Source organism: Agelaius phoeniceus, chromosome 1, assembly GCF_051311805.1.
Source record: "Agelaius phoeniceus isolate bAgePho1 chromosome 1, bAgePho1.hap1, whole genome shotgun sequence".
In the NCBI taxonomy this organism is placed as follows: domain Eukaryota; kingdom Metazoa; phylum Chordata; class Aves; order Passeriformes; family Icteridae; genus Agelaius; species Agelaius phoeniceus.
In genome coordinates, this window is record NC_135265.1 from 22,123,480 (window position 1) to 22,147,619 (window position 24,140).

General features: G+C 37.6%; 1 protein-coding gene across 14 annotated transcripts in view; it reads left to right on the top strand.

Annotated features, from left to right (window-relative positions):
- ADAM22 (ADAM metallopeptidase domain 22) overlaps window positions 1-24,140 on the top strand; it is a 135,597-nt gene that overhangs the window by 69,710 nt on the left and 41,747 nt on the right. For all 14 annotated transcript variants that reach the window (XM_077174640.1, XM_077174642.1, XM_077174632.1 and 11 more), the window contains 11 exons: window positions 2,144-2,226; window positions 5,845-5,908; window positions 6,544-6,613; window positions 11,701-11,771; window positions 12,260-12,334; window positions 14,430-14,501; window positions 15,499-15,665; window positions 17,573-17,657; window positions 18,086-18,176; window positions 19,999-20,050; window positions 21,945-22,044. In XM_077174640.1, the coding sequence (XP_077030755.1) occupies window positions 2,144-2,226; window positions 5,845-5,908; window positions 6,544-6,613; window positions 11,701-11,771; window positions 12,260-12,334; window positions 14,430-14,501; window positions 15,499-15,665; window positions 17,573-17,657; window positions 18,086-18,176; window positions 19,999-20,050; window positions 21,945-22,044 (930 nt within the window). The remainder of the gene's footprint in view (window positions 1-2,143; window positions 2,227-5,844; window positions 5,909-6,543; window positions 6,614-11,700; window positions 11,772-12,259; window positions 12,335-14,429; window positions 14,502-15,498; window positions 15,666-17,572; window positions 17,658-18,085; window positions 18,177-19,998; window positions 20,051-21,944; window positions 22,045-24,140) is intronic.

The window sequence follows — 24,140 nt, forward strand, 5'->3', positions numbered from 1 at the left end:
TACATTTTCTGAGAACAAACCAATTTGTGTAATTACTCTAAATTCCTTCCACAGCCAGAAGCCTGTACAACTCCCTACTGATAGTCTTTTCAGTATTATTTCCATATCCATGCACTTATTCCAGTTATGTCTTTTACAGGAATACTACTTCAAGAATTCTCTTTAGAGAGTATTTTATTTCTCATAAGGTTTTAGATCATCCATATAGTTTGATTTTTAGCTTTGTTATTTGCTAACTGGAGTCTCTTTTTGTTTACTTCTTATTCATATATTCCAAAAGGACCTGAAAGCCTTGAGCAGTTCCATGACCCTGTAGTGGGGGACACCCTACTGACTGAAAGAAAGAAAATCTCAAGTCAAGAGAGCTTAAAGTAGCTAAGGTATAGGAAGTAAATAGGTGTAGAAAAAGAGGATAAAATGGAGAAAATGAGCCAAGATTTCAGGAAAGACAAAGAAGGATATAATCTCTCTGAAATCAAATTAACTTAGGATATTGGTGGCTAAAATGTACATGAGTGCAAAGCAGAAATTGAAACAATCTCCTTTTCACTAATACTTGATCCGTGTCCCAGTTCTGGATAGTCATAAGAAATGCTGTCCCAGGGGTGATAGGTCCTACACCTGCTGTCAGACACTCCCTGGTGCAGCCTGGCATGAGTCAGCCCCAGAGCTTCTTACCAACGTGAGACAAGGAGTCAGACACTCCCTGTGTGGCACCAGTTTCTCCTCAGACATCTGAGCAGAGGGGTGCCCATGGTGGGCAGCATGGTGGTCACTCTGCAGGTCAGTGTGGTGAAGGACTCCTTTGACCAGGCTGAGATCAAGGCTGTTTCCTTGTGAGCAGCTGTGCTCTAACAAACAGGCTCCTGTACTCTCTTTAGGAGTGCACCTCAAACCAGAGGCACCCATGCACTGTAGATGCTTTCAACAATAGTTTCCACATCTTGTAGAAAACAGAACAGGGTGGCCTGATCAGAACTACCAACACAGCCTACATATTTTCTCACCTTTAGCCTGATCTTGATTAATTTTTTTTTTTAGTATTTGAAAAATAAAATCCAAAATTATTTAATGTCAGATGTGTAAAATTACTGTGCTACACATCATGTAAGTGACTACTGGCTTCTGAAACAGCTGTAATTGTAATGCCTTTCCCTCCCTCTGGTAAATGGACATAAATATTCACAGGGCTGGGTACATTATGCTAGGTAGATTATTCATTCATTTGCTGGAAGAAGTATTTTCAAATAAATGGTATTAAAAAAGAAAAGGACTGAAAAGGACTATCTCCATAGTCCCCTTTAACCAACGTCAGTGCATTACAGCATAGCTGAATTTGGTGAGACACTGATAGGTAAGGTATTCTGAAGAGTACATGTGTCAGTGAGAATTTAAGGGATGTTTGAACTCTTTTTCTAATTTTGCATACAAATATTGATATTGTGCAATACTGAATAAATTTATCGCATGTGTAGTAGGGCTTATCAGTAAAAGCCTTCCTACAGGGAAACCAGGGGAGATTTTTTTGAGTAGAGTCAGCTGGATTTTATCAGAAAGATATACATTTTATTTGCAGAAGAGAAGAGGCAAACATTCATTTTCATTGTATTCCTTTACTACTTAGTTATACTTGGAGGTTCCATTAGCTTTGGAGCACTAATGACTACTTCTGCTTTGGTCTTTTTTTCAATGAAGAATTATTATTATTTTGTTAGCATACCTTTCTGCTTAGAAGAAGGAAATTGCCTTACCCTCAGAGCAGAGTTCATCCTGTCTGATGTAGTCATGTGCAGAGCAGATGTGGAGTCTAAGCCCCCTACTTCCAACTCTCTTTCTAGTCAGTGAAGAAAGATGAGCACTTCTGGAGTAGTTTTTCTCTGAAATCCACCTCAGGATGTCAGGGATTTCACACTGAAATTGTGAAATACACCATTTGGTGTACAGGGTCAAGATGATGGTGTTTGTCTAAAGTAGCAAACCAAAGCTCAAAGAAGATGGGATGAACTCCTACATGAGTGATAGTCAGTTCTTGGTGCCATGTCAATGGCTTGGGACAGGGTTTATGAAAAAGCAGTGTTTGACAGGATGAAGTGTGATGCTGTGGAATGTCCCATGGATTTACAGTCTCAATTTCCAATTTCAGGGAGGAGAACATTGCTATTATCAGGGAAAAATTCGAGGAAATTCTGTATCATTTGTTGCCTTGTCAACATGCCATGGATTACAGTAAGTCTGCTGTTTTGTTTTTACTGACTTTGTTTATCACTCTTTTAAGCCAAATCAAGTTATTTAGAGTAAAATAATACATGAATATAGTAAAATAAGTGCTGTCTATTTTCCTACTACTTTGTCACCAATATTAAGTAATCAAAAATCATCAGAATTTACTTTTTTTTTCTAAATTCAGGACTAATGGCTGTGGCCAGATATTGTTTTAAGATAACTTATTATAGAGATAGCAGAGTAGAAGTAGCTGAAAACATCCTATTCTACAAAAATAAAAACAATGCCAATGAATTATTTGGAAATTGTGTTCTTTTCTTGTTACTATTATGATGTATACTTTATTTCTTTTCTCATATCTTTACAAAAAAAATGTCACTTTAGCATTTATCTTGCATTATCCATTTTTGTTAACAGAATTTCTGGCCTTAAGCTGTGTGTATGGGGTAATACCTTGCATATAGTAAAATCTTGAAAAATCTAGAAGAAAAGGTATGAGGGTGCAATAATTTTTCTTTGAAGTACAAAATTTTACTTATAAATAAATCCTCTGTCAAGTGAAGGTTACATGAAGCTGTGTATGGATTGTACAGATTTTGGACCTGTCTACTTTTGGCACTATTGAATGATGCTAGTCAGGTTTTCAGATCAACCAAGTGCCTGTCACATCTGGGAATTACAGGATCTCAGCACTACTAATACTGACATCAGTTTGAAAAGGCTGGCACCAAGTGAGCCTGTGTGGAGCTCACCTGAGCTTCACCTTTTTCTGTAGAAGCAGGGTTTAGCTGATGGAAATCTTCTTCAGCCTATTGTCTATCTGCAATTACTCTGTAGTTCTGGTGTCAGTCATATAAGTACTTTTTATTTGAGTAGTGTCTTTCCTTTATTGTTGTATATTCTTTGTTATGAAGGGGAGAATGCCTGCAGAAGACTTGCCATCCTTGCACTTGTCTGATTTACAGCTGTGCAGCTCAAGAAACTTGAGCCCAGTTTGAAGCATGGACAGTGAGCCTAAAAATAGTAGCTTCCTAATGCATCCTGAGGCCCTGCATGGCTTCCATTAGCAGGGATCCATTAGGTCTTGGCCCCTGCTAACTCCTAGGAGAAAAAGCAGGAACAAAGGAGAGCCTGCATATGTCTCTCCCTCTCCTCTTTCTGTGAGTTTATGCTTAAAACTGGCTGTTCTGCTGCTCTGTATTCTTCAATGGCCTGATATCCAAATTGGTCCCTTCTAAGTTGCATGATAGATGATGCATTTTTTTCACTGTATAATTCAGCTCTCTCTTAAAAGATATCGCCCTGTCTCCTCTCTCCACCCCACCTCCATTTTTCCCCCTGATACAATAAAGTTTGAGCTGAGTTCTTTGACACAAGCTTACTCTAATCAGGCTGGTATTTCAAACATCCAGTATGAGAAACTAATGTTTCCTGAGCTGCATTAAACTCACATTCTCTGCCACTGCATTTCCATCATTGCAACTAGCTCCTACACAGCTGATTTTAAATTATAAGTAATTACTAGAAACTCACACTGGCAATCAGAGCTCCTTAGCTTCAGCCACGCTTTGGAATATCTTGCTGGAATAAGGGTAGCTGGGCAGTTGTCTTCTGCAAGGTCTGGGCAGGAGCTTAGCTTTCATGAATTTTAGGAAGCACACAAGACAAAACAGATGCCTTTAAGAGAATAACAAGCTTCATATTTCTAAAGGTCATTCCAGTCTCCTCTTTTGCATGTTAGTACCTCTAGATCTCAGCCAGTAACAGCAGAATTATTTCATACAGGTGAAAAAATGTTGGGGTTTTTTAATCATAAGTTACGAGTTCTTCTTTTAGTAATGTCTGCTTTGCATCCTTCCTTTTATGAATTAATCACATCTGCCGGACAGAATACCTGAAATTATAGATGTCTTCTTAATGACTTGGCTAATGACAGATGTATCTCTGCCACCTTAACTTCGAGCAAGCCATTTTGCTTGGATTTTTGTTTTGTTTGTTTTCTGGAGGTGTGCAGTAACCAGGGTTTCCTATGAGCCAGCCCAGGAGAGGCTGTGGGTGCAAAGGCCAGCGAGCTGCCCTGAGCAGGGCTCGCAGCAGCGGGCACGGCCGGGATCTTGCTGCCGGCTGGTGGCGAATGCAAACACTGCCGCCGCTGCTGGGAATTCCGCTGTCACGGCTGCAAAGGGGATTGCCTGAAGAATACACATCATCAAATGCAGGCTTTTGAAATGTTTTGCTTTCTCTTTAACACACCCATGAGCGTGTGGCTTATTCAGAGCACACTAGGTCTGTGGTAGGTGGTGGGAAAAGAGCCATGGATGCTTTGAGTGGGCAGGTGAGGTCTGTAGGCCAGCTGTGACTATTGTTCTTGTCACTGGTGAGTGACTTGATCAGAGGCCAGGGCTGCTGGGAGCAGCAGTCTCACAAGAAGCTCTTTGCTGACAGTGCTTCAACTTGCAGACCCTGCTCAACTAAAGTTGCAATTAGAGGGAGGGAAATTGAGACTGGTAAAGAGCTATAGGATCTTCCCCAATCTTGTCTTATTTCCAAGCAAAGAAGCTCCAGCAGATGCTAGAATATTTTGCTTAAACTGTATAGACAGTATTTATTTCTAAAGAATAGGCGTGTGTAATTTGAAAGGTGAAGCAGCTTTACATTGTAGTTATGCTCATACTTCATATATGTTATGCAGTCAGTAACCCAGATTACTTCTGTGAATGTCAATTTTGCCGATAAAAAAATGCTGCATAAGAAAAAAGAAAAGGATCTGCTTTTGTTGCTTGTAATTCCTGTTTGCTTTGGGGGTTTTTAATAGTAACGTAAGTAAATAAATAATCTCACTTTCATGCTTTTGTTGCTGTGTGCTATATGCCAAATTTGAATTTACAGCTCATATTTAGGGCCAAGCTTAAACACCTTAGTAGTGGCCCTTTGAAAGGGACATGCTAATACAGCCTAATCCCAACCATGTGTGTATGCCACTGCAGTAAAGGAAAAAATACTTAATTAAATACTTAATTAAATTAATTACTTAATTAAGTAATACTTACTTAAAAATATTCTGGTTTGGTTGAAGATCAGAATGTATTGATTTAAGAAATAACATTTGTTTTTCTCCTCTTATGGAGTAATATTTGTATCAATGTTTTCTTTAAATGAAATGCTGAGGAAAGAGTTAATAAAAACTCATTAAAACCTAAGCATAATTAAATTCCATTCAATACCACTTTTATTTGGGGAAAGCTATGCATATGTTCCAAATATGTGTTCCTAAAGACAGGTCCCTTATTTATCTGTTGCAGATAAATATCTCCTGCATTGGAGTGGGGGCTTTGAAATGGATTTTCAGTTGGTTAAATTAGTCCATTTGTGTTTATGTGTGTTGTAGAGAAGGTTTGTGGAAGAAAGAAGTCTGCTTCACCACAGGAGAAAATCTTTCTCCTGTGAAGAAGAAAAGTGAAGAAACAAAAAGATTGATCCAGAATTGCATTCAGTTCCTGAAACTATTTTAAACTTCCTTTCCCAAATATTTAAATTTTTAAAATATATTAACTTTAAGAAGTTACTTCCATGTTGCACTAGTGTTTCTTTATTAAATCTATATTTACATTTCCTTGACAGTGGGATGTTCTATGATGGAAATCATACTTACCTTATTGAACCAGATGAAAACTACACTTCAGATGTAAGTAGAATTTATAGTAGTCCTGCTGTGTTTTCCTGAGTAGTCATCCATGGGTACCGGGTAGGCATAAGGCCGTGGGACCAAAGGGTCATCCCCTCATTCCCAATTTATGTACCTTGAATGTGGAACTCCATCTTCACAGACAAAAGCAGACCTGCACTGTCATTAGCCAGTGATGTGTCTATATGTGTGTGCCCTGTAGCTCTTGGCAGTAGAGCACTGCAGCACTAGAGGGGTCTCCCTTGGAGCCTGTGAGTGCCCAGTGCCCTTCCCTGGCACTTCCTGCTCTGGGTTCATTATATCACTCTCCTCCTGGTTCTTCCTTGACTCCAGTTCAGCAGCTCCTGGGACTTCTCATTGTCTCTCCCTGAGCAGCTCTGGGAGCCCAATTTAGGCCTAGCTCTGTGTGCTCTGCCTCTGTGTTTGAGGTACTCAGATGTGAAAGGTGATTAAATGTGGCATTAGCAATCACATTGCAGTTGGGAAAAGAAGAATGTAGAGCAATGGTGCTTTGCAACTTGCATGTTCTCTGGGGTATGTGTTGGGTAACAAGAAACTTTGGAATTGTCTGTTTAATGCTCATGAGATGGATTGATTTTTCCTGATGTAATATGGGCAATTATTTACTATTTCAGGATGACTTCCATTTCCACTCTGTTTACAAATCCAAGTTGTTTGAATTTCCTTCAGTCGACCTGCCATCTGGTATGATTTTTTAGTATTCATGACTTATTGAGTGTTTTGTTCTAAGGCCAAATTTGTTGACTATATTTGATGGATCATCTTCTGAGAGTATATTGTTTTGGTATATATATCTTTTTTAGCCAAATAAATTAAAAAAAAACCACTGAAAAAACCCCATTTTGAAACAGTGAAAGCACAGGAAAAGAATCTGAAGTGATGAAAAAATCCTGAATCTAATGAATGAAATCTCTCCTAGACCTTCACATTGTGATATGTGTTTTTCTTAACAGGTCATGTGGTCTGTGGGCTGAATTATGTGCTGGTAGCTGTAGAGAGGAAAGGACTGAGGTAGCCTAGAGGTGATGAAAATTAACACCACCTTGATGGTGGTTGATAACTCTTCATGGGTTTTTCTGGTTTTGAGGTACAGGGTGAGTACCATGGAGTGAGCATAAGCCTGGGAGACAAGAAATTGCCCAATGTCACTTCTGCTCAGTGACTGTGATCTCCAGTCCCATCAGCATCTTTCACAGTGCTGGCTATGATGAGGGCCATGAGTTTCAGTGCAGATGAATTTGGAGGCAGAAGTGGTTTCAAGTGCTTGTAGTGATGAATGCCCATATTGTGTGTGGAGGGAGAAAGATTTTTGGTTTTTTTTAATGTGTTTTCATCTGAGAGGTTGGCTTGTTAATTGGAGCTAAAATTGCAGTATTTGTGACATATCCCCATTCTGTCAAGGATTTGTTACAGAAGTGTTTTCCTGCCCTACAATGCATATCTTAGATAAACATAACTGTCCTTTGTAGACACTGACATTTTGGTAGAAACCACCTCAGTCTGATTTCTTCAGGAGAGTTACAGATGTTTGCTTATCTTGTTGCAAACTATTTGTCCTATGGTAGCATTTGGATCTGAGATCCTGAAGTTCTAAGTACTGCACAGGGATGGGTCCATCCCTGGAGCACAGTTTGTGCAGGTTTGCCAATTGTTAAGCAAAGTAGAATCATTCAGGGAGGTAATGAGAAAAGAAGGAAAAAAATGGAACTTGCTACAATCTGGTTGCCTTCAGTTCTGAAGAAGGAATCTGAATCCAAAGAAAAGCAGTGTCCCAGCTTGGTGCCACCTGTCCTGGGATGATGATTGCCCAGGCAAGGTACAGGCAATGTTGGGATGGAGGGAGATGAGCACAAAAGGCTCATGACTTTTGTGCAAGGCATTGACGTCTGTGCCACAAAACTCCCTGTGTACCTGCACCTTACACACATACCATGCTTACTAGCTGTGCTTGCAGAGATGCTCTCAGTGTAATGAGAGCAATTTATTGAACATAAGGCCAAATAATAGAGTGCATCATTTATCACATTTTCTTGAGGATCTATAACTAAAAAGATTGGAAATAACGTAACCAATGCTGAGTTTAAAACAAATCTTCTATCTCAGGCTGTTAAACTAAGACACTGCTAGTGTTGGTACTTACTATCTATAAGCTGTTTTATAAGATTTCCTAATAGTGAATTTTATGTTTTCAAGATTATGGAATAAAATTGTTTTCTGCTTTTAAAATTATGGAAAGGGATTAATTGCAAGTAAATGCTCCAGTTTCACCTCCACCAAAGCTTCTTGATTTTCAAAAAACTGTCAAACTAGGGCTTCATGGTCTTGTTTTGTTTGTTTTCCCACAAAAATCCAGACATGCTTGTACAGTTTTGATTTTACTACAGATAACAAATAAATAGTTGCTGGCTTTGCTGTACAAAGCCCAGCACATGACATAATGGAACATGTTGCCATCTAGATTGAATTAGAATCACAGGACTGTAGAAAAGGTTAAAAAGGAAATTCACTTGCAGAGTGCTATTCTTCTCAGGTGTGCAACTATTTGTAATGTGGATGAGAGGTACAGGGTGCTGATCTTCCATCACTTCATGTTTAGGGTCCCATGTATGGAGAAATAGACTCTAACACATAGTCTACTCTCCCACATACTCATACTTGTTTTTGTAAAATTGTTTGAAAAGGTGCTTCTGATGTTTGCAGTGAAAATTACAGTACATGTATACTATTATATCCTCATTAGGAAACCCACAATTTTTCTTTGTCTGTGATTATTCAATTTATCTCCTGTAAGTCATTCTCCAGATGACAGTCACAGCTTCAGAGGATGAGAGCTCCACCAGTATCTCTGTTTCTTCCCTGCCAGTCTGGAGAGGTCAGACTGCTGTCTTGACTTGAGTTTTTTTCCTTTAATTAACATTTACAGTTAATTGCTACCAGTATTGTTGTGATTGATTTTTTGAAAGTAGTACAACAAAATTATTATTAGCAGTAGCAAGCACTGTGCTGGCATATATCATCATGCTACTCTCATAATTTATCAATTTGACTGGCCTAAGGAGATTTTTCCTGAAGTCAAGATTTTTCTCTTATCTTTAAAAGACTGTGTATATTTCCACTCAGCATTTCCACTGCATTAGGAATGAGCTGGATAGAGCACCAGTTTCAATACTGGTGTTAGAAAGGGAAAAAATTCAAGTGGTGGGGATTACTCAGTATCAGCGATAGTAAAAGCACACACTATTCTATCCCAGTTAAATAGCAATGTACTTTACACATTCTTTTGCTGGGTGTTATAAAGAAAACCCACAAGCTGTTGCAGAAAAGAATTTCTTTTACTGTACTTTGCAATGGTCTGAGGAATAATGAGGATTTTAAATAAGGAAGCTTGGGCAGATGACTTGGCACACTTAGAGCATTTGACCTTGTATTTACCAGACTGTTTTTTCTCACAATCTCTGTTGAGATCTATAGTGCCCTGGCATGGTTTTAGATAACAATATGTTATCAAAGGTGCTGTTTTTCAAATAATACATAACAGATGTCATTTTCTTTTGGGATCACATGAAAAATATGTAGATACAGCACTTAGGAAGATGATTTAGTGGGACTTGGCAGAATTAGATTTATGGTTGGACTTGATTTTAGCAACTTTTTTCCAATCAAAATGATCCTATGATTTTGTGAGTCTTCATTACATTTTTTGTGGTAATATATTTCCATCAAAATATCTGCTAGGCTCTCTCAACTATCAACATTCCCTGTGGTTTTGCTGGTTGTGTTCTTTTGCCTGAGGGCCTTTGGCTGGAAATGCAACCTGTGTGCATTTATCCATCTTGTGAGTTATAAGGCACTGTTATTGTGTGTTAATGGTAATGGCTGCATCATTTCCCTTAGAGATGACTGACTGATTTCTGATTGTGAGAGAAATAAGCACATTTGCTGGTAAAGTTATCTGAGACTCTATATACATACTGTAAATTATTATTTTATTGATTGAAAAGTGTTATTTTTACCAGTTTCATTAAACATGTTATAAAATCAAAAATGACAGGTTGAGATCCAGTTGTGTGGCACTAGAACAGAGTCTAAACTAATTAACATACATAAAGCATAATAAAAAACATTGTAAAAAGGTTTCCAAGATCTAGTTTCTCATCATTGATAGCTCAAGAGTCTGCAGGTCTTTAAGCAATATATAAGGAGCTTGGGTGTGATTTAATTTTTCCTTGGTCATTTTTCTAAAGAAAGTCCTCAAGTGCATTGGTGTAACCATGAAAACATTTTTAAGCAGAGAGCCTGTGATTGTCTGGCTTGCTCTGTGAAAAGGTATCTGCAAACCTCACATACCAAAATGACACCATAGTCCCTCATTTACCCAAGACAATACCAGTTAGTCATGCTTTGTTTTCCTGCTTTGGCTTATTAGTAATTTGCCACTTTTTGTTAAGATTATCACTTAGGTCTGGCATTGTCTTGTCAGATGGGCAACTCAGCTTTGTGTTTTAAGGTTTTGCTGATATGGCAGCCCGGTCAAATTCCTATCAGCATGGTTTTTTAATCCTATTTCTGAACCTCATGCAGAAATTGTACAATTAATGTACAGCAGGAAATGAAGCTGTGAGAAACTTACCTGTCTCACCAGCAAAACTGAACTGGCCAGGAATTTGTAAAACAAGCAGAAGTTGTGTACAAAGGTATGTGAACTCAAAGTCCCTTAATTTACACAGCTCCATCAATCCTATAGCACTATAGGGATGTCCTATAAACACTATAGGACTATTTACTTCTTTGCAGGACTGGTAAAATCACTGAAACACTGAAAGAAGTTTTCAGCTCCTTGAAACTGAAAGGATGTCCAAAGCTGCAGAAAGCACAAAAGAGGGAAAGCAGTGAAAGGAGAAAGACATTATTACAAACTAAGAAACTGAAAACATTTAATTTGCATGAATCAAAAAGATCTTCTTGGGGTTATGTGAATAGCAAACACATTTATACAAGATATGAAAAGAGGTTTATTTTGTATAGAGAAAAGAGAGGCAGAGACTATGAATCCAAAATTAAAGATGGAAAATTAGTTCTTGGACATTTAAAAGGGTGAGAGCAGTGTTATCTTCTGCTTAGTTTATGATGTGTCCTTTTCCACGAGGGGCTAGTAATAGATTTGGTGAAAAGGCTTTGGCAAAAGAATAAACTACTTGATGCTTATGATTAGAGATTTAAGAAGTTAAAGACATAGAGGGATTAGCAGGGAGGAACATTGTGTTGGTAAGTGAGCATTGCCAAAATCTTGTAAGGTTTCTCCCAACTCTGACATATTTTGCTTTGTGAATATAATCGTCTTAAAGCATTAATTCTGCCTTCCATGCTCTTCTTATTAATTTAGGTAGCTATTGCAAGAGCTCTGTGAATGTCTGCTGAATTCCTGAAAATGTGATTCACTCCATGGAAGCACTATGCTAATAATATTTCATGCCCAGTATTGGTGAAGTTTTGGCATAGAACATCTGCTGTGCTTTCTGAAGCGTGACACCCACAGATCATCTGTTTCAACAGACCCAGATTATCACTAGTAGAGTTTTTAATAAGAGCCCTGTTACTGGGAAGCATCTGTACTCTTGCCTCCCTTCTAGCTGGAAACTTGAAAAAATGAGTTGTTGCTGCATCTGAAGTGCTGAAGAATGCCATACTACTGTCATGTTGCATCAGGGTCACTAATTGCTGGGCTATATTTTTGTAAATATTCCATGTATTTGTCTGTGTTTTCTGCTTAGAATTCTGGCAGACGAATACTACATCACAGAATTTTGTTGTAAGGCCAAGACACAAAAGAAGGAAAAGGCAGGTATGTGCCAATATGCTTGTTTATAAGGAACGTGCCATCAAGTTTGTTTCATGTCTGCTGAGTTAATTTGTCCAGATGGAGTCCTGCTGCTCCTGCTGGTTTGGTATGAGATCTCTATATCAATACAGCTAATACAAAAAGGGGTATCTAATGTAAGCTAAACATTGATGGGTTCTCTTGGACACTGCCTCCCTGAAGAATTAGGAAATTTTTAAATACTGCTATATGGCAAATGAAAAAGTAGATAAAATAAATTTGCTCATTTTGAGTGTAGTTTTATCAGAAACTCCCATAATAAAACCTATAGATTTTTTTATGTTGTACTAATGACAAGTAGCTATTTTATCTCACTTTATTTTGTTTCAAAATAAATATTCTAAACAGAGACTTCATTCTCTATTTATTAAAGTAGGGAAGCCACTAAGTGCAGATGTTTGTTACCAGTTACACTCTGTATTGTTAGACTCTAAGTTACATTCTCTCCACAGGTTCGTCAGATCCCACGTAAAGTTGAAGAGGAAACAAAATACATTGAGTTGATGATTGTAAATGATCATCTAATGGTAAGACTGACACATTTCAACATCTTACAATTAGAATCAAATTGTCTTAATTTATCCAGAGAACATAACAATAAAGAACAATAAAGAAATACATAACATAACAATTAAGAAATAAAGGCTGGAATAAATTCATTATGTCCTTAATAGAAGAAATTATGGTTTCATTAACCATTGATGAAGCTGGTTTTGAATTTTTGCAAGTTAATTTCACCAAGAATGTAACTAGACCTGAGGATCAGAAAGAAGGGTCAGAAATTAAAAAAATGTCAGTGTGACTTAAGCTCATGATTTTCTTTCTGTCTTTCCTGAGCATTTCTCTTAGCTACAGGCACTCAGCAATCCATAGTGCAGTTATTTCAATTGTGCAGCAGCTGGTGAGAATGGGGAGATTAACAGTGACCAGATTTTTTTTTTATATGTCCCAATCAATGTAGAGAAAATGATTTTGTTAAACTTTTATACTTTCTCTGGGAGAATACAATGGGGTTTTTAACATGGTGGAAGACACAGAATAACAGTGTATTGAAGAAAAGCCAGACTCATTCAAGTGGGAAAAAACACAGATTTATGTCAGTGAAGATGTTTTATTAAGCATTTAATGAAGGAAATATCAAAGGAAATGGCAAATTCTTCATCACTTGCAGTTTTCAAAGGTAGCTTCAAACACAATGGATTTCCTCTTGATGTAACTGGATAAAGTTCAGCCTGGCATTGCTCATACAGCTGGTGACATTAGATGTTTTTATGGTCCCTTGTGGCCTTAAAATCAAAATATTTCTATAAATCTTGTCTACTTCTTCTGTAATGTGCAGCAATTCTCTCATGCAATACCCGAATTAGCAAAAATAGACATGAGAGCGTACAAGTGTACAAAAAGTGTGCCTCTGTCCTTAGACAGTGTACTCCTTCACCAGCTCAGCTTGGGGAACACAGGAATAAATTCTTGGATTAAAATTAATAATTTTGGATGAAAATTCCTTAAATCAGTGTAACTGTGCTTGATCCTAAAGACCTGAAGCTACAACATTTCCTTTGGGATCTTCCTATCTGTTCAGGCATATTTTCTTCAAGGACAATGTTTCCTAATTTTGTCTAATTACAGCAAGAGTCAGTCCAATTAGGAGTTTATTCTCTGAGGTGAGTGCCAGTGATCAAAGAAGCCAAATAATTTCCTCCTGTGAGAAGGAAATATAATTTGCTGTGGGCTTAACTTCCTTGTTTTTGGTGGTTCCCCCCCCATTTCTGCTTGAAAGGATGCCTGTCCTATGCCCTAGCTGTGGAAAACTTTTTCCCCACTAAAAGATCCAAAAAAAAAACTTCCAGAAAATATGGACAATTTTCATTCCAAAATCAAGCATCATGGGGCACAAGAAGGCAAAACATTTCTGAAAATCTTGTACACTTTCTCTTAAATTGTTCTGAGATACCTGTGACTTTCATGCCCATGATGCTCATTCATAACTTATTTTTTTCTGCAAATAGGAGTACCTGGACAGCTATTTCTAGTGCCATTTTTATAACACTGCATTACAAATTTCAGTAAAGGTGCCATTGGAGTCTGATCACTGAAGTGGTTTGAACCAGTTACTGTGGCATTATAGAGTGTGCAACTATACAAGAGGAAAACCAGAAAACAGCTTAAGAGAGAAAATTGCAACAAAAGGGAGTCTGATAGATTAGAACACAGATGCAGGCACTTTTGGGATAGTACATCTTAAGGAGTCTCAGCTATGGAAATTTTTGTTGCTAATTTCTTCAATGGCATTTGTGATTAATTTTAAAATTGGCAACAATAATGATAATGAAGAGAGTAACAGAATGTTACTGTTCTTATATAATTTTCCAGTAAATATTCTAGGGTATTTTCTAAAGAAGAATTCATACATCCTCACAACAGCTGTTGTAAAGTATATCAGTAATGTGCATTTCTGAGCAATTTTCTACTATTGGTTATGAACATTACACTCAACACAATAGATAAAATCTTGTGCAGGGGCCTTATTGTTGATATAATTGCTTTGTACTTCATGGTGTTTTGGAAATGGACTTTGTTTTTCTGAATCTGAACCCGTTACTGTCTGTGCTGTTTTCACAGTGTAAAAAGCACCGCTTGTCAGTCGGCCATACCAACAGCTATGCTAAATCAGTTGTGAACATGGCTGATTTGGTAAGTATCAATCAGCTATATGTTCTTTTACATGTGAGATGAGTCAGAAGATTCTCCTGATGATAGATGCAGGAGTTGTCAATTGATGGTGTAACAATAATGATGTATGTGAAGATTGCAAATTTTCATCTAGAACCACAATCATTCACCTCTAGAGGCTTTGTCTAAAATAAAGCGTCAGAGGGATTTTATTTTGTGGCTTTAAACATTTAAGTATCCTGCTAGATTGGTCCCTTGAGTCTGAGTTTTAAAGAGCACCTTAGATATGACAATTTCTAGCACAGGATCCCTGTTTTGACAACTTTAAACGCAAAAGATAATCTGAAATTCTAATGCATTAAAATTTCTCCAAAAAAAGTGCACTTGAATAAATAAATTAGAATAGGGACATACAGGTGAACTATGTGGATTGTATTTATATGATAAATCAGACGAGCTGCTGGCTCTTGCACCTCCCCACAGCAAAGTATTAGAAAAAGAAAAGTATTCCTAGAAGAAGAAAATGCTTGAAAGTATTTGGTGTAGAGTGTTAACACAGCATTGAAGGGATGTCTCTTTTTTGTGATTCAGCCAGCAGGAGTTGAAATACTCCTGTAGACATATATAACAGAGAAAAATTATGGCTTTATAGATCATTATTCCTCAAAAAAGGGCCCTTGTGTGTCATTGTATGAGCTGGCTGTTATAAAAGACCCGTTAAATTCAAATCTTTGAACTATTTTGAATGTAATAATTTTTCAAAAATCACATTTTTCTTCTATGTACTTCTATCTGTGTAGGCCAAGAGAACTTATTGAAAAATTAAGCCTAAAATTTTGCTTTTACCTGGTTTTTATGTTATGTTTTAAGGGAGATAAAATCACCGACAAGAATGCAAAATATGCTAGAATAAGCTAAATATTTAGTTATGTAAAAATGCAAGCTATTAAAAAAAGGGGTAAACCTCATCTTTGTTCTATTTGACATAATATATTTGTTCATTCTGTTAATGTACTAGATATATAAAGAACAACTTAACACCAGGATAGTATTGGTTGCCATGGAAACCTGGGCTACTGATAACAAGTTCACCATATCTGAAAACCCCTTGGTGACTCTACGTGAGTTTATGAAATATAGGAGGGATTTTATCAGAGAGAAAAGTGACGCAGTTCACCTTTTTTCGTACGTAACCTTGTGTGATGTTATATTACTGGGGTTTTTTCTTTCCTTGGGGGTTGCTTCTCACAAGTGGCTGATGCATCTCCTTTCTGTTGTGTGTGTAATCCACAATAATTCAGAAAATAAAGTTTCAGATGGGGAGGTGGGAAAAAAATTAATTCACAAACTGCCTGCCAGTGCAACTAGAGGTTTGACTCTTATTTTAGTTTTAACATACTAAGCCTGAGCTGCATGTGCTGTAATCCTTTGTTATTCTGTGCAACCACCTACTCCACAAGTGCAGCTATCTGAATGGTTCCACCTCAGAGGTTGACTTCTTCAGCAGTAGAGCATGGATTATTTAAAGGCAGAACATTTGTTTTGAAACCAATGAGGTTTTCTGCTGAAGTGCACTATGGCCTGTTTTACTTTGTTGAATGACCTGCATGCTGCAGGATTACTGAAGTGTTTCAGATCCTCAAAACAGTTTGTTCTCCCAAGACATTTGAGCTATAAGAATACTAAACTGAGAAGAATGTTATTTTCTCTAAGTACCTTAATTGTTTTGAAAATAAGATTGATATAATAAAATATATATACAAAAATAGAGGAGAGATATGTGGCTGAGATTTTCGATCCACACACAATATGCCAGATGAATATCTCTGTTGGAGTCCTTTTTCCTCTCTGCTGACTGTTTTAGGAGACTGTAAGAATAAACTTAACCTAAACACCTCACTTCCCATGACTTCAGTAGGGTTCCAGGATACCCAAGCCCGGTATCCACCCTCAGAATTTTTGCATGTACCTAATTACTACCACTGATTTCTGCCTTTAAGAAAGCTAGTAAGATCTGCAAAGTGATGCTTGCAGATTTTGGTTTCTCTGTGTCTCAGATCCTCATCTCTTAAATGGGAATCAGGTTTTCTCATATCCTTTTTGTAATTTCTCTGGTGACATTGTAAATTCTTTGAGGGGGAAGTCTGGTTCTTGTGAATGTGTGTGTATTGACTAGGACAAAAGAAAATCTGATTTGGCCTGTGGTTGGGACTCTGGATACCACTGTAATGCTAATTCCAGTGCTATCCATAGCACCACCACCAGTGGTTATTGTGGTATTGCATTCATAGATGGTTTGGAAACAGCAGTTTCTGAAATTGTGTCTGTGAGTGAAACACAGCTAAGCTGGGAGGGGGGGGTAACTGTGTGATGGTAGAGTGGTTACAAATGAGCTTCCACATTTAGCCCCCTGTGACCCTTCTTGATATTTTTCTCCTCTCACCTGAGAAAAACAATTTGCCGGATGATCAGTACTCTCAGGTGGAGCAGAGTATATTTTGTCTCCAGTAACTGGCAGTCATTCATGCTGGTATGGTCAGCACCAAAGAGATTATTAGATTTAGGCTTGGAGTACATCTGCTCCTTGGATGAGATTGGCAGTAATTCCAGGGATTTTTCAGCTACCTCTGCATCTTCTGCTAATGCCTCTCCCCTTGAGTTTTACCACATCAGCACTGCCCAATTAGACACGTGTTGTTTCACTAGTCCCATGCATTGGGGGCATGGTGGCCTCTCCTGAACTCTGCCTGAAGCATGTGCCAGCAGAAAGCACTCACTGCAGTAGAATGTCAAGAAACAAGAGGCTGGGCAGATCCAGATGGTTTGGCAAAATAGTCCCCTTCTTCCTATATTAGGTATTCTGAAAAGGAGGAGGGAAGATGGTATAAGTTTTCTGGAGATAACCTGTCATGTGAGGTTTGTGAGTGGTTATCTGTTTTTCCCATTTGTTTTTGCATAATTTGCAGTGTAGTGGTGGCATCCAGCATTTGCAAATGCCATTTGGAAATCACAAGGGAGATACTGGAATAGGCAGGTGCAAAACTCATGGACTGAGCAGGGTAAACTTCTTTTTCTTTTTGTTTTTGTCAAAGGGGGAGTCGATTTCAGAGCAGTCGAAGTGGTGTAGCCCACACTGGGGGAATCTGCTCCTTGCTTAAAGGCGGAGGTGTGAATGAGGTAGGTGGGCATACTGGTATGAACAAAAAGTGGTGAAAATTTATCTGCAGGGAATTTATTAGTGCAGACATGTTCCTCAAAATATTTTGCTTTTTTGCTGATGGAGACTCTTACTGCAGCTCTATAGAAGGGACACTTTGATGAAGAGTGATGACTGAATAAAGTCAATACACTTCAAATTTTAAGCAAATTCTGCAATATCCTGTCATTCATATTTCTAGCCAGAGTGCCAAGAGAGAAACAGACTTTCTCTTACTTAGCTTGTCTATAAGCCAGTGTTTAATTTTCATCTAACTACCCTGCAGTAAGAATTCTAAGGCTGTGTATCTGATTTTGCATTTTTTGCCTTGATATGAAAAAAGCTTCACTTGAATCAGAGATACCTGTGTGTTACTGATTACTTTCCCCACCTTGCTTGTTTCTTTCAGTTTGGAAAGCCGGACTTAATGGCAGTTACCCTGGCACAGACCTTGGCCCAAAATATTGGCATTTTCTCAGACAGAAGAAAACTTCTAAGTGGTAATTTTATTTGCTTTTCCACTTTGTCTCAAGAGAAAAATCTTAAAAGGTGGAGGATCTTATCAGTGTCTTTCTGATATATACTTTTTCCTTCCATTTCTCACAATATTGAAATATTTTTATTTCTTGCAGTAACATGAGAAGGGTCTGACATACTAACTTTTCTTTACTTGAATGCTCTAGTATACCCCTGCTTGTAATTCCTGATAGCACTGGTGTCACCATTTCATCCAAAATAGACCATAAAGGTGCCTGCCACTCCCATTCATTTCAGGGAGACTGGTGTCCCACCCACAGACCAAATGGCTGCCATCTTATGACACAAGGGTGGGAATATACATTATTAGATCAGGGTATAATGAGGAGCCTCCCCAGTACTGTTATATACAACAGTTCAAACAATACAATTTATTATCTGTTTTCCTTGATTGATTTCCTCTTATAGATTACCCAAATCTCCTGTTTCTCCTGTAGATTACCCAAATATCCAGTACTTGCTACCCTACTGCTACCATTTCTCTGATGTAACGTTTGTATTCAGCTCCTTAGCTATCCCTGTTTACCTGCAATGCTTTGATCTCCACCATTGTGCCCACAACAAGCAGCTGGCCTTCCTGCTTCCATGTTATATGAAGTCCCAGCCTGATATGATTAAAATAAAAATACAGTTATGAAACAATTTAGATAATTAACTGGAGTGTGGACTTACTGGATTGGGTGTGCTTATGTGGCCTACATTTAAAAAGATAAATTCCTCTATTGATTAGTGGATTTTTTTTTTCAGGCATTGTAAAGACAATATATAATGCAGAGAGACAGCTGCATTTAAAGGGGTTTTGTGCAGATTATGCAATACCATTTTTTAAAATATTCAGAAATGTAGGACCGATGCTCTATCCTACAGGCATGTTCAGCATTCATTTTCCAGCCACATATTTTTGAGTGGAGGTAAGGACAGGGTAAAAGTGAAAATTATAATAGTGGTGACTGCCTTTCTTTGTGGCTGAGAAGGGCAGGACACTGTTTTGGTAGGGAGAGAGGAGAATGCAATCGTTAGACAGAGCTTTGTTTCCTTTCTAATTGTACTTTTAAAGTGGAAGCAATAAACGGATGTTCATGTGTACAGTAAAAGAAATTATGGAACGTGCAAGTGGAAAACATTTCTACTGAGATTAAAGCAAGACACAGCTTTGAGAGAGGAGGATTGAGACCAGAGCAAAGTGATCCCAGCTGGCAGGGCAGAAGGGAGTGTCATGGGGAAGGGAGGCAGGCAGGGAAGGGACGGAGAGCAGAGGAAGAAGCTGATAGATCCTGCTGTACTACCTTGTGTTCACTGATCATTCCATGCTTCTTTTTGGTCTGAATTATTGTTTGGGGTTTTCCAAGGGAAGACTTTCAATCATGTTACCACAGTCAAAGAAGAGAACTAAAAAAAAAAAAAAAGTAAAATGATTCTTTTTTATTAACTCTGAAAGTTTGGGAAATGAGTATCATCACACAGGGGATGAGAAAGCTGACTCATGATTTGCAACTGCAGAAGGCTAACACTGCAGTTTCCTTTAAGAGAAGGAAAGAAAAACAGGACATATTTTCAAAGCTCAGGATTGCACAGAATCCTGTAGAGCTTTTAAAAATTTTGGCAAAGTGCACTGATACACAAACTAAGGTGTGCAATAAACCAGCAAATTATTCTTTCCAACTTGTCTGGAAACATGAAATGGAATTGAGTACAGTGAGCTTTTTATGATAAGAATTGTATTATTTTGGACTCACAAGACTCAAGATGTAACTTTTTATTTTATCTTTTTTTTTTTTTTGTCAGGTGAATGTAAGTGTGAGGACATGTGGTCTGGATGCATAATGGGAGATATGGGGTAAGACATTTCACTAGAGAATAGTCATGTTTTACATACAGTGACATATAGGAAAGGTGTGAAAAGTTTTCTCTTTTGTGGTTCAGCAGAATATTTTTGATGACTCAGTTTTCAGAAAGTAAAGTTTTAGGTATGTACCATACAGAAACACCTTCAAAGAAATGTGGGAATGAGTGAGTTCATGAGAAGGGCATGTGAGAATTTTTGGTGAATGCTGATTTAACTTGGAAAGCACAAGGCTCAACAGCCAAGTCAGGTCATTGCAGAGAAGCAGAAGCAGGCATAGCTTATTTTCTCAGGGAAGATTGCTATGGAGTTGTAGAAACAATGACACACCCTAATTCTTGAAATCCTATAATCAAATTTCTGAGGCATGCCTCATTTTCAGTGTTTTTGTTGGAATCTTTTGTCTATCTCTATCATTTTTTATTGCACAGTTAATGTGATATTGTTAGAAAAACTGCCCCCATTGGAGGCTGAATATGTTCATACCCATGTGTAGTGTCACTGGGGGGATTTTAACATAATGACTGGTTAATCAGCAAATTTTTCTGCTGGATGAAATTTGATGCTTTCTGAAGTATATTCAGACCCCTAGCACTTTTTATTACAGGCCTTTTATCATGCATATGAATTACATTTTAGTGTAGTTTTAGATATTAATTACATTGTATTCTAGTTTTAGATATAGACAGGGCTCAGTTTTTAATTAATTTTGAATGGATCCAAAAATTTTCAGAATAGCTTTGTGGTCAGAAAAATTTTGAGCAAAGATGTATGTCTCATTCAAGCCTCTTTAAAAGTGTGAATGTGTGCCCTTTTCATCTTAGAATACCTGAAAACACATCTGGTAGGACTTTTCTGATTTTTTGCAAGTTAAAAAGCCAGTCTGAGAGGTGTTTTTGATTCTTATAAAAGTTATAAATTCCCATGTTAGGGCCTTTAAATTCTTTATGTGAAGTTCAAACCTTTCACATAATTTGGTACATAAAAAAGCCTTGTATTTACCTAGCTTATTGCTGAACTTCAATGAAACCCACAGCCTCTCTAGTGTTTAGACCAAATTCATGAGCATTACAGATGGAAAAAGCCAATTATGTTTTGGAAGCTATCTCTCCCAGCAGTAGGGGATAGCACTTTGGCTAATATTTTTATATCCAGTGGTGAGCTGATAGAGGAAAGCCCTTGAGACTCCAAAATCTCCTTGAAGCATAAGTACTTTCATGACTATGGACCTGAATATAAAGATCACTGCTGTTGCCTTGGGAAAAGTTATTTCCTTGTGAAAAGGATCCATGCAAAGATTCTCTGCATCACATTGTTTTTAGGTGAGGCACAGTGCCTCAGGGGCACTCTGTACTCAATTGAAGTTTACTGAGTGGGACACATGACACAGAGGGAAGCTGAAATGTTAGGTGGTGTTTGCTAGAAGCATGTTTAAAATGGCATAACTCTGTGGGTCAGGGGATCCATTTCCTCCTAGAGACCAACAAACTATGAGCTGTCTTTTTCTCCTGCAGTTTGTATGGGAGGAAATAAATGTATTTCTGAGATCAGGCCTGTTAGTGGAACAAGTCATGCTTGTGTGAACTATACACTGTAATCAGATTTGTGCTGTTTGACATGTAAAAATTTAGTGAAATGTTCTAGACTTCTCACATTCCATGAGCTTTGTGTCATTGTTGAAATTTCCTTATTATTTACTGGAAGGATTTTCAAATAGAAAGAAATAGAATAGTCAGATAGACTTACAAACAGATAGTCACTCCGATTCTGAACAGCATTGTTTTCATTCTTTTTCTGAAGGATAACATTATATTTCTTCTGTTTTGAAAAAAGAAAATGCAGTGTAAAAAGCACTGGAGAAAGTAATCCTTCTACCTTATTTTGTCAGGTACTATCTTCCAAGCAAGTTCTCTGAGTGTGATATTGAAGAGTATCATGAATTTTTAAACAATGGAGGTGGAGCCTGCCTTTTCAATAAACCAACTAAAGTAAGCATTACATTAATGTTTAATATTATTTCTATTCTATTGCTAATTTTGATGAAACCAAGACGAATGAAAATTATAATGTTGGAAAAAAACCCTTTAGTTTTGATAGTTCTGGTTCTCTCTAAATTCTAACTATTCTGGTAACATATGGGTGTAAGTAGATTATTTTGGTTCATAGTAGTTTAGAAATTACTTTTAAATAGATTTCTAATAAAGTGGTTTCATGTCCAGTAGAGAATCAACAGCCTCTGATCGAGAATTATCCCTCACACAATTTGTTCTGAATATTGTGAATACAACACAATTTTGTATTTACAACAGGTCTGCAATGTAGGATTTGCAGCAATGTTCCAGTATATTCTTGCTCCATTTACTGAAGCATGTGTTAAAATGTAAAGCAAGCAGGATAATGATTTTGACTCTTTTCTATATATAATTCATGTTAACCTGTATTTAATGGCTGTCTTTCAACAAGCAAAGGAAAAGAGGTTAAGGCAGAAAGACAGTCCAATGTGGAAAAAAGACTTATCTGGTAACTGAAGTGGTCACAGATGTAAAAGATAAGAAAGTTCAATTCAGGAGTGATACATGTTCCTTCTGGTGAACATGAGAAAAAGTGCATCTTCTGACAACCACAGAATTTCAATAAAACTTAAAGAAGGAAAGAGAAAACATGAAATCTGGGCAAGCTGAGCCTGCTTATCTCTTAAAGGTCTCTTTTGATGAAAGAGTATATTATTAAAAGTGGAGAGAAAGCACTGTAATTCTTTAATAAGATGTAAAATGTACCTGAGTTTAAGAAGTTTGCTTTTTTCCATCCCATTAAAGGTGGAGAAATACTGGAGGATGTATTTACTTGCTGAGTGTGTTGTTTATACAGTGTGATGTGTCTTACTTGGTTTTATTTTAGTGATTGTGTTCATTTACACATCTGTCAGTTGGAAAAAACCCCAATTACTCTCCTTTCAATTTAGTTTGGCAGCACTTTAGTGTTTTTTTATTTTTGGATGGCATGCAGAAATGTGAGTTGGATGTGGAAGCCAGAGTGATTTAGTCTCTTTTATGCATCGTGGTTTGGGTTGGTTTAAAGGTTTTGTCAATGGATGTCTGTCTAATTAACAATGCTGTCAAAGATGTGTTTCCTAGCAAGGGTGGTTAGACACAAACTTCTTTTTGTATTTCAAGCATTATGAGATAAAGGAAAGCTAATGTGACAAGGTGCAGTGTTTGGCAGTGCTCCACTCTTAGATCAGCTATAATCCCAAGAATTACATCAATGGCTGCTGGAGCAGATTGAACATATGCTCTTTTCAAATGAATGGATGAATGATACGACTTTGGGGGAAGGTTATCCAATTTGCTTTTAATGTTTGGGTTTTTTCCTTCAGTTTCATTTTTAGCTGTCCCTATGTACTGCAGCAAATTGGCCCAATATTTCAAGGCAGAATTCTCTGTCACTGCTGTCTCTTTGTCTCTGTTGTGCAGCACACCGAGACATATTGAAGAAGTTAAGCTGTCTGGAAAAATACATAGGAAACAAGCAGTTTTAATAACTCTTTAATAATTCTAAAAGCTTGCATACATTTTATGTTACCTTCTACATATGCACTGAATGCTGCAGTCAAATTTCCATTTCAATAGGGGATGTAATAATAACACATCAGCCTGTGCCAGGCTGTGGTTGGTGGCACAGTGAAGTTGGTGGGGTGATGCTCCATCCTGTGGGCTCCTGGCAGAAAGGCAGCAGCCTCTGAGAAATGCTCTACACCATGTACGATGCTGTGCTTGTGCAGATGGCTCAGGAGCAGAGTGATTTTTGGAATGGTCCTAGTTTAATTGGAGAACTCGAAGGCTGAGCTGCAAAATTTTAGTCTGGGGACACACTTAAATGGCTTCTCATTTATGTAAGAAAAGCTACTATTATGTTTTCCTATGTCCAAAGGAAAAAAATTATTTGCTTTTAGAAGAACTACCTTTAAAAGTTATAGGAAGACAGGAAAAATTAAACTGGAAAGAACAGAATATCAGTGTCCCTTAGAAGAGGTTATGGCATACAAATATAAAGATTTTGATCTTTTAAGTTACAGTCCACTGGG